Source organism: Cherax quadricarinatus, chromosome 98 (genome assembly GCF_038502225.1).
Source record: "Cherax quadricarinatus isolate ZL_2023a chromosome 98, ASM3850222v1, whole genome shotgun sequence".
Classification (NCBI taxonomy): domain Eukaryota; kingdom Metazoa; phylum Arthropoda; class Malacostraca; order Decapoda; family Parastacidae; genus Cherax; species Cherax quadricarinatus.
Genome location: NC_091389.1, coordinates 8,713,677 through 8,726,393, shown reverse-complemented (window position 1 = coordinate 8,726,393; position 12,717 = coordinate 8,713,677). Strand labels below are relative to the sequence as shown.

Sequence of the window (12,717 nt, the reverse complement as noted above, 5' to 3'; positions counted from 1 at the left end):
GGAGGCAGTGGAGATGTCATGTCTGAGGGCAATGTGTGGTGTGAATATAATGCAGAGAATTCGTAGTTTGGAAGTTAGGAGGAGGTGCGGGATTACCAAAACTGTTGTCCAGAGGGCTGAGGAAGGGTTGTTGAGGTGGTTCGGACATGTAGAGAGAATGGAGCGAAACAGAATGACTTCAAGAGTGTATCAGTCTGTAGTGGAAGGAAGGCGGGGTAGGGGTCGGCCTAGGAAGGGTTGGAGGGAGGGGGTAAAGGAGGTTTTGTGTGCGAGGGGCTTGGACTTCCAGGAGGCATGCATGAGAGTGTTTGATAGGAGTGAATGGAGACAAATGGTTTTTAATACTTGACGTGCTGTTGGAGTGTGAGCAAAGTAACATTTATGAAGGGATTCGGGGAAACCGGCAGGCCGGACTTGAGTCCTGGAGATGGGAAGTACAGTGCCTGCACTCTGAAGGAGGGGTGTTAATGTTGCAGTTTAAAAACTGTAGTGTAAAGCACCCTTCTGGCAAGACAGTGATGGAGTGAATGATGGTGAAAGTTTTTCTTTTTCGGGCCACCCTGCCTTGGTGGGAATCGGCCAGTGTGATAATAATAAAATAAAAATAAAAAGAGAGTTAGTAAAAATAGTACAAATTTAAGTATGTATTCTTTAAACTGATTAAGTAGTTTCTAACAGGATCTATAATTTTAGGTACGTATAGATGAATTGGTTTTGTTTGTCAGAAATGCCCAGGCATGATAGAGGCTTTCTTAGTACATGTACTTAGCAAACCAAAATTGTAATTACACATTTCAACCTTTACAAAGAAATAAATAAATAAATAAATAAATAAATCTTTATCTTTTCATAGTATTGGTGTAGGTAGATGAGTTGATTTTTATTTATAGGCTCAAAAAACCACTAGCATGCAATCTTGTTTGTTTTATAGTGAATTGTGGATTTTTTAAGAAGCCAGTGATGTAATTACTTATTGCCTTCACCAGAGTGTATTCAGTAGTTTAAAGACATGGTGGACGACGCCCAAGCAGCCTGCAGGGAAGGATAATGAGAAAGTCGTCTCGCCAACGTCCCCCAGCAAGCAGGAAGCGCCAAATGTCGCAGACAACCCTAACCTGGGTGCTGCCTATGAGAGGAGCCAAATGTTGATGGCTGCTCAGAAGTCTTCTCTTCATCCAGGTAAATGGATCTTAGTCTATCTAGTTGTCGTGTATGTCTTGCCTTTGCCACTTTATTGCCACCATAACTACAGATGCTTCTTACTTTATGATGGTTTGACTTACGATATTTCAACTTTACAATAGTCTGACTTGCAATTTTTTGATTTACGATGGTGCAGTAGCAATGCACATTCAGTACTGTACATTTATTGATAGAATAAACTTATCTTCATTCATTTATTTACTTTTCAATACTTTCCTTCTTTCAACACTCTGGCTGTATCCCACCGAGGCGGGGCGGCCCAAAAGGAAAAACAAAAGTTTCTCCTTTTACATTTAGTAATATATACAGGAGAAGAGGTTACTAGCCCCTTGCTCCCGGCATTTTAGTCGCCTCTTACAACACGCATGGCTTACGGAGGAAGAATTCTGTTCCACTTCCCCATGGAGGTAAGAGGAAATAAACAAGAACAAGAACTAGAAAGAAAATAAAGAAAACCCAGAGGGGTGTGTGTATATATGCTTGTACATGTATGTGTAGTGTGACCTAAGTGTTAGTAGAAGTAGCAAGATATACCTGAAACCTTGCATGTTTGAGACAGAAAAATGGACACCAGCAATCCTACCATCATGTAAAACAATTGCAGGCTTTCGTTTTACGCTCACTTGGCAGGACGGTAGTACCTCCCTGGGCGGCTGCTGTCTACCAACCTTCTACCTAGGCTTTCAGTACTTATAATTGTTTATTATTCAGTCACAGTAGTTATGCATTTACTTATTTCTCATACATTCATATACAACTTGCAGTATTTTCATTTTACGACGGGTTCTTCAGAATGTAGCCCCATTGTAAGTTGAAGACCACTTGTATTAAGAACAGTAGCAAGTCTTCAAGAGGTTTATCTGTATATAACTTTGTGGTATGTACTGCATGATTATAAGGTCACGATGGTGAGAGGCAGCGTGTGGTGTAGTCAAGCAGATGGTAATCTTGACCTTGCCTACTCTGACTTTAAGCTTATTTATCATTATTCAAATACTGTCTTGCCAGAGGATGGGTTCTGACATCACAGTAAAGATGACCCTCTGAGCTGTACTATCCTCACTCATCCTTCTGAGTCCAGGTTCTGTACTTCACATGTCCAGAACTGTAGCATCTTCACTCATCCTTCAGAGTGCAGGCACTTTACTTCCCACCTCCAGTACTCGAGTCCAGCTAACCAACTTCCCAGAACCCCTTCATAAGTGTTAACTTGTATGCCTTCATTATTTAGGCTGGAAAATGATTTTTATAATATCACTCCAACATTGCTCACCTTTTCCCAAACACAGACACACATGTACACACACACACATACACCCTCATGCACATATGCATATACACAACAGAGAGAATGACTGATCTTAAAAGTTAAAATGTGTTTATAATAAATCATACCACGGGAGGGGCTTGAACCCATGGTCATAGAGCTGTAAAACGCATTATCCACACATCAGTCTGGAGTTTTACGACTCTGACCACAGGTTCAAGCCCCACCCGTGGTATGGTTTGTTTGCAATCGTGTCGCTACAATTTCGTAAGTGCGTATAATAATTGTTTATGTTCGGCAGCTATGCGTCTCAAGGGTTTAGAAGACGAGGAAGAGGAACCTGACAATCTGGATGACTTCCGAACCACAAGCAGAGTCATCAATGCGAAACTGGATTCTGATTTAGGTGAGTAGGGTAGTAGCAGATCACTAAAAAACAAACAACTTTGATTCTTTCTACAGTATACAAAATATAGTTTATACGTAATAAGGAAGGAGGGGTGTTAATGTTGCAGTTTAAAAACTGTAGTGTAAAGCACCCTTCTGGCAAGACAGTGATGGAGTGAATGATGGTGAAAGTTTTTCTTTTTCGGGCCACCCTGCCTTGGTGGGAATCGGCCAGTGTGATAATAAATAAAAATAATAATGATACTCTTTAAGAACTCAAGATACATTACCGAGTAGTTTTTTAAATGTACAAAATGTGTGGTAGCTAAGTCTGAGTCCTTGCAGTAAGCCTACTGGCCAATACTGGACAGTTAAGATTGTGTAGTTTGTGCCACTCATAAAAACTGTAACTTTTTTCCAGATGAGATAAGTATGGGACTGTCGCGCCTAAAAGGCTTAGCAGTGGGTCTCGGGACGGAAATTACGGATCAGAACGAGACCATCAGCCGCATACATGAGAAGGCAGACAGGGCAGACATGACCATCGGCTCGCAAAACACACAGATAAAGAAAATCCTCAAACGATGAGGCCGGTAGAATGTAGGTTGAAAGGTGATTTTTTGCATTAATTGTATAACCTTGAATTTAAGAATGTATCATCAGCAAAAGAAATAATATTATGCTTTCATTTCAAGAAAACCCTTGTGTTATTTTTAATACCATATAGAAAAGTACAGGTGCTACTCAGTTTACAATGGAGTTACATTCCGACGAACCCATCATAAGTTGAAATATCGTAAGTCGAATATGAATATATGCTAAATAAATGTACAGTGGACCCCCGGTTAACGATATTTTTTCACTCCAGAAGTATATTCAGGTGCCAGTACTGACCGAATTTGTTCCCATAAGAAATATTGTGAAGTAGATTAGTCCATATCAGACCCCCAAACATACACGTACAAACGCACTTACATAAATACACTTACATAATTGGTCGCATTCGGAGGTAATCGTTATGCGGGGGTCCACTGTACATGTATATGTAGGTGCACAACTTATGATGGGGTTATGTTGTGACGAACTCATCCTAAGTTGAAAATATTGCAAGTTGAATATGAATATCATATGACAAGTAAATAATGACTGTCACTTAATATGTAAACAAACACACAATTACTGTAACTAAATACTAGTACTGAAAAATGAACGAATACACGTTATGGACTTGCCACCTTAATGTTGGGTAATTATCTTAAGTTTCAACTCCGAAGTAATTGTTTTTGCTCCATCGTAAAGTTGAAATATTTAAAGTTGAACCATTGTAGGTTGACGAACGCCTGTATTGTAATTCCTACATACCGTCATTCAGAATTAGTTACTGAAACGGTGGGAATAATACCGCTGTGACCTTGAAATACTGACCAAAAAGCTCTGTTGAATAAGTATATGTGATCGGTAATTTGTGAATGTTGATGAGCATCAGCCTGCCAGGTAACAGACAGTCAGAATCTTGGGTCGTGTGTAACACGTGTGCAGCGGTTTGGTATCTTTGGACAAGACATTTTTTGCCTGCTCAGCAGGCTTCTACAGTCAAAATACGGAGAAGACAACAGTAGTGATGTAGATACCTACATCTCTCCTGTGTTGTTGTCTCCTGTATTTCAGCTGATGTCTGCTGAGCTTACAAAGTATCACATAAATCAATACTAAACTGTTGCTGGTGTCTTCATAAAGTTGTCAGTATCACATATCGTTAATATCATAGCATGCGTTTTGTGTCAAAAAAATTTACTTGCGATAAAATTGCTCAGCTATCAGAGGTCACTCCTCGTGTACTTGGTATTTAAACTGGTTTAATTGCTTGTTAGGACTTTATGCTGCAAACTAAGTCCTCTTCTCTTGCAAATCTACCATAAAAAACGCACCAAAAATGTTCCAAAAAGCTGTTTTTGGTACATTTGATTTGTGTTGAACAGAGTATTGTTACAGTGAAACCTGCAACATGTGTGTCTTTGTTATTGCCAGCAATAAATTGTTTGAATCCATGCACATGGTACAGTCACCTCTTATAAAGCCTCTCTGTACACTGATTTTTTTTATATGTAATTGCCTGCATTTCCCATTCCTGTCCAAGTTGTTTCTCATTCTGTGTCCACCAGTGTTGATGAAGCTTTAAACCCAGTATTATTGAAGGTGCTAGAGTCTTCAGCACGATCACGTGTCTCATCACACTCGTCCTTATTTCGCTACCATTGAAGCACGTAGAGGTATCACATTCCAAAAGGGTGCCTTGATGGCGAAGGGCTCTTGATCCAAGGAATTGGAGGTTAACCCCCCCCCCTCCCTTCCTCCCTTTTCTCGGATCAAACTGCATGCAGCATGCATACATGTTAGGTAGCTAAAAGGCACAATACTGTGACAGGAACAGTACACAAATAACTCACACATGGGAGAGGGGAGCTTACCACACTGTTTCATTCTGACTTGTGACTTTGTAAATGGTCCAGGTAGGACTTGAGACACCATTGTAACCTCCCCTCTCTGTGCGGGTTATTTGTGCATTACATGTTAGGGAAAGTAGTTCGTGGTTGTAACGTGTTGTAAACTAGTTTGTACGTATATCACTTTGGCTGTGACAAAGCTCCTGCCCAGATTTCCGAAATGTTTGCAGGGAATTTATTTACAGCATTAAATGCGACAACTTGCACTTGTTCTTTCTTACGCCAGTTCAGAAGATGACACGACACTCGTCATCTCGAATCCAGATTTGGTTGTCCCTGACAACACTATTAATGCTGAGATTGTAAATAACACCTACTTGTTTGTTTGTTAGATGACAACTAACACTCAGTACTAACAAGACCTGTGTAGTGCTTGGGAATTAAACTAAACATATTCACTTGAGCACTCAAACTTTCAAAATTTAAACACTGTACTTCTTGTATGTAGTATACAGATAATGTAGTTTACTTGTAATAAACACAAAAGAAATCCACTAATGTATGTATATTTCACACATTGAAAGACGTGAAGAAATTCATAGGTGCTTTATATACCTTGACAGCAAACAAAAATTCAACACATTCATCATATACACCTACCATCCGACTTACGACCGAGTTCGGTTCCGAGAAACCGGTCGTAAGTCGAAATGGTCGTAAGTCGAACTTTACTACTGAATATCAACAAAACATTTTTGTAATGACTTTATTTTATTGTTTTATTTTGGTATTTCATGTTTTACTTTACTTTTTATGTTGTTAGTACTGTGTTTTATACTGTAAGGTTTAGGATAAACACTGTGTACAACACAAATACTTGTTTATTTCCCAGAAATTTGGCATAAAAAACACGGTCGTAAGTCGAGTGGTCGTAAGTCGAGCAGGTCGTAAGTCGGATGGTAGGTGTATCTTTAAAAAAAAAATGGTGAAAATGGGCATTTTTTCTAAAATACATTGCACATACCTCAGACATTACTCATTGTGTACTATGTAATCTATCATTACCTCGTGATACACATACATTGTGATCAACAACAGCAAGTCGCCTAAAACTCGCCATAACAGAAATTTGTTCAAATAATCACTCACGTTCAAGACAAGACACACTTCAAATGTTTCAATTTCCTCGACCTACAAAATGCCTGCAATTCTGTGCACACTATATATACAGGACACCCAGCACCAATATTAACCTATCGTTAAAATCCTAATTGGAGAGCGGCAACAAATATTCGACACAATACAAGAAGCAAATTTCTCCTTTGATATCCCAAGTGTTCAACTCCAGCCGAGTAGAAACCTGTGCAGATAAGACTGAGAAATATGCAACTTTCTACCAATAAAGTGTACCTGGTAAAGTGTATGGTAGAGTTATAATTGAAAGAATTAAGAGTAAGACGGAGAATAGGATAGCAGATGAACAAGGAGGCTTTAGGAAAGGTAGGGGGTGTGTGGACCAGGTGTTTACAGTGAAACATATAAGTGAACAGTATTTAGATAAGGCTAAAGAGGTCTTTGTGGCATTTATGGATTTGGAAAAGGCGTATGACAGGGTGGATAGGGGGGCAATGTGGCAGATGTTGCAAGTGTATGGTGTAGGAGGTAGGTTACTGAAAGCAGTGAAGAGTTTTTACGAGGATAGTGAGGCTCAAGTTAGAGTATGTAGGAAAGAGGGAAATTTTTTCCCAGTAAAAGTAGGCCTTAGACAAGGATGTGTGATGTCACCGTGGTTGTTTAATATATTTATAGATGGGGTTGTAAGAGAAGTAAATGCGAGGGTCTTGGCAAGAGGCGTGGAGTTAAAAGATAAAGAATCACACACAAAGTGGGAGTTGTCACAGCTATTCTAAGAGCTTCCCATCTGAACTGCATCAAAAATAATTAGAAAACGCCTTGGATTTAATGTAAATTTATGTAAATATGATATAATGGTTAAATATACAGTGGACCCCCGGTTAACAATATTTTTTCATTCCAGAAGTATGTTCAGGTGCCAGTACTGACCGAATTTGCTCCCATAAGGAATATTGTGAATCAGATTAGTCCATTTCAGACCCCCAAACATACACGTACAAACGCACTTACATAAACACACTTACATAATTGGTCGCATTGGGAGCTGATCGTAAACCGGGGGTCCACTGTATATATAATGTGACCTACTTATCCAGATTCCAGCCATCACTCCATACGCTTGGACTTGTCATCGTTGCATTTGTACCAGTAACAGTTGTTACGCAGATTTGTCAGTGTTGATGTAGTATGTAATTCTTTTCATAGTAATGTTAATGTCTTGCTACAATCAAAACTAATTTTATATTTCATCTTCAGTGCATCCTGCCCTGTAGCGCTGTATGACCCTTGTGAGTTTAGTGCTTTTTTTATTTTAATAATTGTAACAGTAGTCAAAACTAAGCATTAAACCCACAAAAGTCATACAGTGCTGCAGGGCTAGGTGTGCTTAAGATGAAATATGTATGTAAGTATACCTGGAGGGCATTTCAGGGGTCAATGCCCCCATGGCCCAGTCCATGATTAGGCCTCATGGTGGATTAGGACCTGATCAACCAGGTTGTTACTGCTGGCCGCACACAAACCAATGTACGAGCCATAGCCCGGCTGGTTAGGTACCATCTTGGTCCAGCTCCCTCTTGAAGACAGCTCCGGGTCTTGAAGACTGCCAGGGGTATGTTGGTAATCTCCCAGCCTTATTCTATTGGTAATTGGGTGAGGAGTATACAAGAGGCAGTTACTAAGGGTAGTGGGAAGCACTAGAGGGGAAAATGTAATTGAAGTTGGTCTAGTAAAGCTGTCGCTCACAAAGTCAAAGGGAATCTGCATCAAAGGTGGGACTGTCAGCAAGGAAGTAAGATAAAATAAGGGCATTAGTGCAGTGACAACACCAGAGGCAAATTCTGCATGTCTGCTAATGGACAGGACGGCCTATGAAGCAATGGTAAACTGACAATGCAACTTGACAATTCTCACAGAGGAGCTTGAGTGTTTTTCCATGAAATACCCACGAGTGAGACTTGTGTCTCCAATATGTAGGTGGGAGATTATTAGTCTCTCAAACGTGGCCGATATTTTATTATAAGACTTATTGTTTTATATCATCATTACACTTAGTGAAAATATTTTCGGACAACTTATATTGGGGTTAATATTCAACTCCTCCCCTACTGTTTACAATGTCCACTAGTTTTAATTAGCTTTACTCTTCCAAAAATAGCATCTGTACTTTGGGGCTCAGTGTTGGAGTGTAAATTTTTTTTACATTTCTATACAGGTCCCCCCTCAGTGCCGATTTGAGTTGTAAATTAGCTATGACGTGATGCCCCGTGTCAGTGATAGTTGGTTGTATGATATAGTATATTCGGTGAATGCAATTGATGTATTTAGCAATCATTGTTATCATGCAGAGTTGATAGCATGATTGATCTTAGTACAGCTGCCATGATCTTGCAATGCTTCTACTGTATAAAGTCAGGGACTCCTGTGTGCTGCTTCATGATACACCAAAAGGTGTATTTCTCAATATATATATGCTGAGAGTTTGCTTCAAGTCTAAATAACACAAGCTGAGGAGTTAGCATTCTCCCAGACAGAGCAGAGGTGGAGGGGTTTCCTCCAAGAGGAACAGCCAGAGGGACTCGGCCTGCATATGTAACATCTGGTGACTTGTACCAGCTTGAACCTGGCATCAACTTTTAATCACTATTGTAGGATTCAAATAAATTCATCCCGTGGTGTGAAAGGCGATGTGCAGCCTTAATGACCCTCGTGTAGCTGATAGGCTTTAAATACCATTAACAAACCTGGGTACTGTATGGCTAATGTATAATGATTGTATAATGGAGTTCTTTATGCTTACAGTTGTTCAGAGGATTTAAATTACACTAATTTGTGCATTTTTCTTTTAGACGAGTAATACGAATGTGTAATACTAGTTTGGTGACTAATTACTGAAACATTTGCCTGCTTGGCAGGCTTTGTCAGTCAGAAAAGAGGTGACTTAAGTATCGGAGATAACATTTACAGAGGAGAGGTAGATAGGTGGTCAGTCTTTCAAGGCCTTCAGGAGAGTAAATTAGAAGTGGTCAGTCTTTCTACTGTTATATCTGGTATTTAAGTCTTTGTTTCAACTGAATATGACTGCCAAGAAGGTCAAACTTCTTTTCAGTAGTGATTCATTGCCCATATATCTTAATTTACTTCTTCTCTCTTTCAACACACCGGCCGTATCCCACCGAGGTGGGGCGGCCCAAAAGGAAAAACGAAAGTTTCTCCTTTTACATTTAGTAATATATACAGGAGAAGGGGTTACTAGCTCCTTGCTCCTGGCATTTTAGTCGCCTCTTACAACACGCATGGCTTACGGAGGAAGAATTCTGTTCCACTTCCCCATGGAGGTAAGAGGAAATAAACAAGAACAAGAACTAGTAAGAAAAATGGAAGAAAGCCCAGAGGGGTGTGTATATACATGTACATATATGCTTGTACATGTATGTGTAGTGTGATCTAAGTGTAAGTAGAAGTAGCAAGACTTACCTGAAATCTTGCATGTTTATGAGACAGAAAAAAGGACACCAGCAATCCTACCATCATGTAAAACAATTACAGGTTTCCGTTTTACACTCGCTTGGCAGGACGGTAGTACCTCCCTGGGTGGCTGCTGTCTACCAACCTACTACCTAACATCTTAATTTACTTGTTGGCATTATATACCACCAGTGATACTCTTTCTTTTACGATGAATATTGTGGGGTTATTATGTTGAAACACCATTCCAGAAAAATGGGAGAATAGTTGGCAGGCTTTGGAAATCTCTGGAATGTTTTAGAACTTGCCATCGGTTCAAACCCCAGTAGTTTATAATGTTTACAATAAATTTTTGACTTGAGGGCAAATTGTTCGTATTATTGACAATTCACAACAAGAATGTTCGTATGTAGGGGAGTGTCTCTACTGAAGTACTATAATATAAAGCTTGTAAAAATATTAGTACTCTGTGTGTATATTATGAGTACATTGTCCCTTGCTTGTCTTCATAATTTCCTTGTAAATACATGTATTGATTTTTTTTTAAATCTGCCAAGATAAAAAAAATACTCTCAAATTTTCCTTGTCTGGTATCAATGATGAATCTCTCATGACTTTTGGATTGGTGTTTTGATGTCAAATTTTCCCACCCAGCAGATTTGTCAGTTTGGTGTACAGTAGGCCTCCACATTTTGTGTGGCCAGCGACTCTTTTAACACGTCACAAATCCCTTTTCATCCTGTTTCCTAGTTTTATATTGGTGGGATATTTCCCTTCCTATGCACCCCAAGTCTTCATTGTTTACATTAGACATTGCATTGCTTCTTGATGTTACACTCGTCTCCCACCTACTACTCCAGTTACCTCATGGACACTCACCTCACCAGTACTGTTTGTCATTTCCAGTTTATTGTTCATTCCAATTCTGATATTTTCATTTATCCTCTTTGATATTTTCATTTGTCCCATTTCCGATATTTTGTTTATCCCATGTCCGATATTTTTGTTTATTCCATTTCTGGTATTTTCGTCATCCTAGCTTGTGTAAATAAGAAACAGTGTTGGTTATGGCAAGTTATTGTGAAGATGTTTGTCCACAATAAAACACCATAAAAAACACAGAACAGGAAGGGTTGTTAAGATTTCGTGAATCATACAATACCATAACTTGTATTGTCTTATTTACATACTTTTGGTATACTTCTGCGTCTAGTTATTAATTGTGGCATCAGAAATGTGGTCTAGTATTAGTGAAGGTGACAGAGAAGTTTAAGGATGAAATTATGTCTTGTAAAGAAATTAGATGTGATTGAGATGGTCACATTTGGAGCACATGTGATGGCAGCAGTGCGAGCCGTTGCTCTGAGAGAATCGACTATTCTTTCAATCTGAGACATTGAGAAGACCTTGTGTAGTGAGTAACCCTAACTGTGACCTGAAAATAATGGGAAAGAAGCCAATATAATAAGATTGAAAAAAAAAATCTGAGAGTGAATTAACTATGAAAATTCAGTACTTTATTTCCTTATCATTAGGTAGAAAACCCAACTGTGCTGTAACAGTCTGTTAGGAAAACAGAAAGCTGCAAAAAATGTTCATTTAAATCTGGATGATTAATAGTTTCAAAGTGTACAGTCAATTGAGAGAATACATACTTGAAGGCTCCGGTCGGTAACAACTGTCAACCTCAGCCCAAGAATCCCAGCTATCCACCTCATCCCTAGATAGCCACTGTGGCCCAGGAGAGTGATAACAACCCTCTCCACTGATGTCAGACTCATCATACATCAACAATCATAATTTAAGGTGAGCAGTACAATATTCCCATTGATTTTATTGGGTTATCCTAGGTTAAATCATCCTATGTTTGTACTGTATCACAGATCATTTTTAATTTTCCCAAAATGCCATTCTGCCATCAAACTCATTTTGAAATCTTTTACTTTAGCCAAATTAAGAATTTAAATAATTCATGGTTTGATTTTTTTTTTTTTTCGAGGTGTCGGGAACGCAACCCAATTATTCCCATAAGTTGTTCATTCCACAAAACAGTTTCACTTATGACTCAGTTTCCAGCAGTGTATTCTGCATGAAAGGTGGTGGTCTACTGTATTTAAGGTGTAGTCTAAAAACTTTCAGTTTATTGTATTTACTGTCAGCTCTTTTATAAAGCTCCTCTATATAGTTTTTTTAATTAAAGTACATCCAGCTCTGAAAGTACTTTTTCACTCACATTCGTAAGTCGCACTGTATAGAGGATCTTTATAAGAGGATTGACTGTACTGTAGTATGTATTATTTCATAAACATTTATAATTTAGATATGTAACAATAAAGTATCTTTTACACACATACTTAATACTGCAAATCCTTAATATGTATTTAAAACTGTGCGTGCACAACCTGCATGTGAGACCAGATTTAAGAGGTTTTATATCCTTGCAGACTGGTCTGGGACCAGATTTTTTCACTGTGTAGCCAGTCTGTTACTGTTGGCAGCATACTGGCTCTCACGACCATCAGACGCAGGTCTACCGGACTCGGTGATGATCACGAGTGTAACGCCATTTTACTGTGTAAAATTCTGAAAGGTGTAATATTGAAGATCATCTTTTCTTGCTGTTTGTCTGAAGTGTCTTGACAGGTTAAGTCTGAAGTGTCTTGACAGGTTAAGTCTGAAGTGTCTTGACAGGTTAAGTCTGAAGTGTCTTGACAGGTTAAGTCTGAAGTGTCTTGACAGGTTAAGTCTGAAGTGTCTTGACAGGTTAAGTCTGAAGTGTCTTGACAGGTTAAGTCTGAAGTGTCTTGACAGGTT

The 12,717-nt window shown here is 39.0% G+C and overlaps 2 protein-coding genes across 15 annotated transcripts in view; one reads left to right on the top strand and one right to left on the bottom strand.

Annotated features, from left to right (window-relative positions):
• Positions 1 to 5,567, top strand: part of Snap29 (Synaptosomal-associated protein 29kDa) — a 91,428-nt gene extending 85,861 nt beyond the window's left edge. For both annotated transcript variants that reach the window (XM_070105317.1, XM_070105316.1), the window contains exons 5-7: positions 987 to 1,179; positions 2,772 to 2,876; positions 3,279 to 5,567. In XM_070105317.1, coding sequence (XP_069961418.1) covers positions 987 to 1,179; positions 2,772 to 2,876; positions 3,279 to 3,445 — 465 coding nt within the window. In that variant the 3' untranslated portion in view covers positions 3,446 to 5,567. The remainder of the gene's footprint in view (positions 1 to 986; positions 1,180 to 2,771; positions 2,877 to 3,278) is intronic.
• LOC128702468 (tigger transposable element-derived protein 1) overlaps positions 1 to 12,717 on the bottom strand; it is a 490,624-nt gene that overhangs the window by 149,683 nt on the left and 328,224 nt on the right. The gene's annotated exons all lie outside the window — the stretch shown is intronic.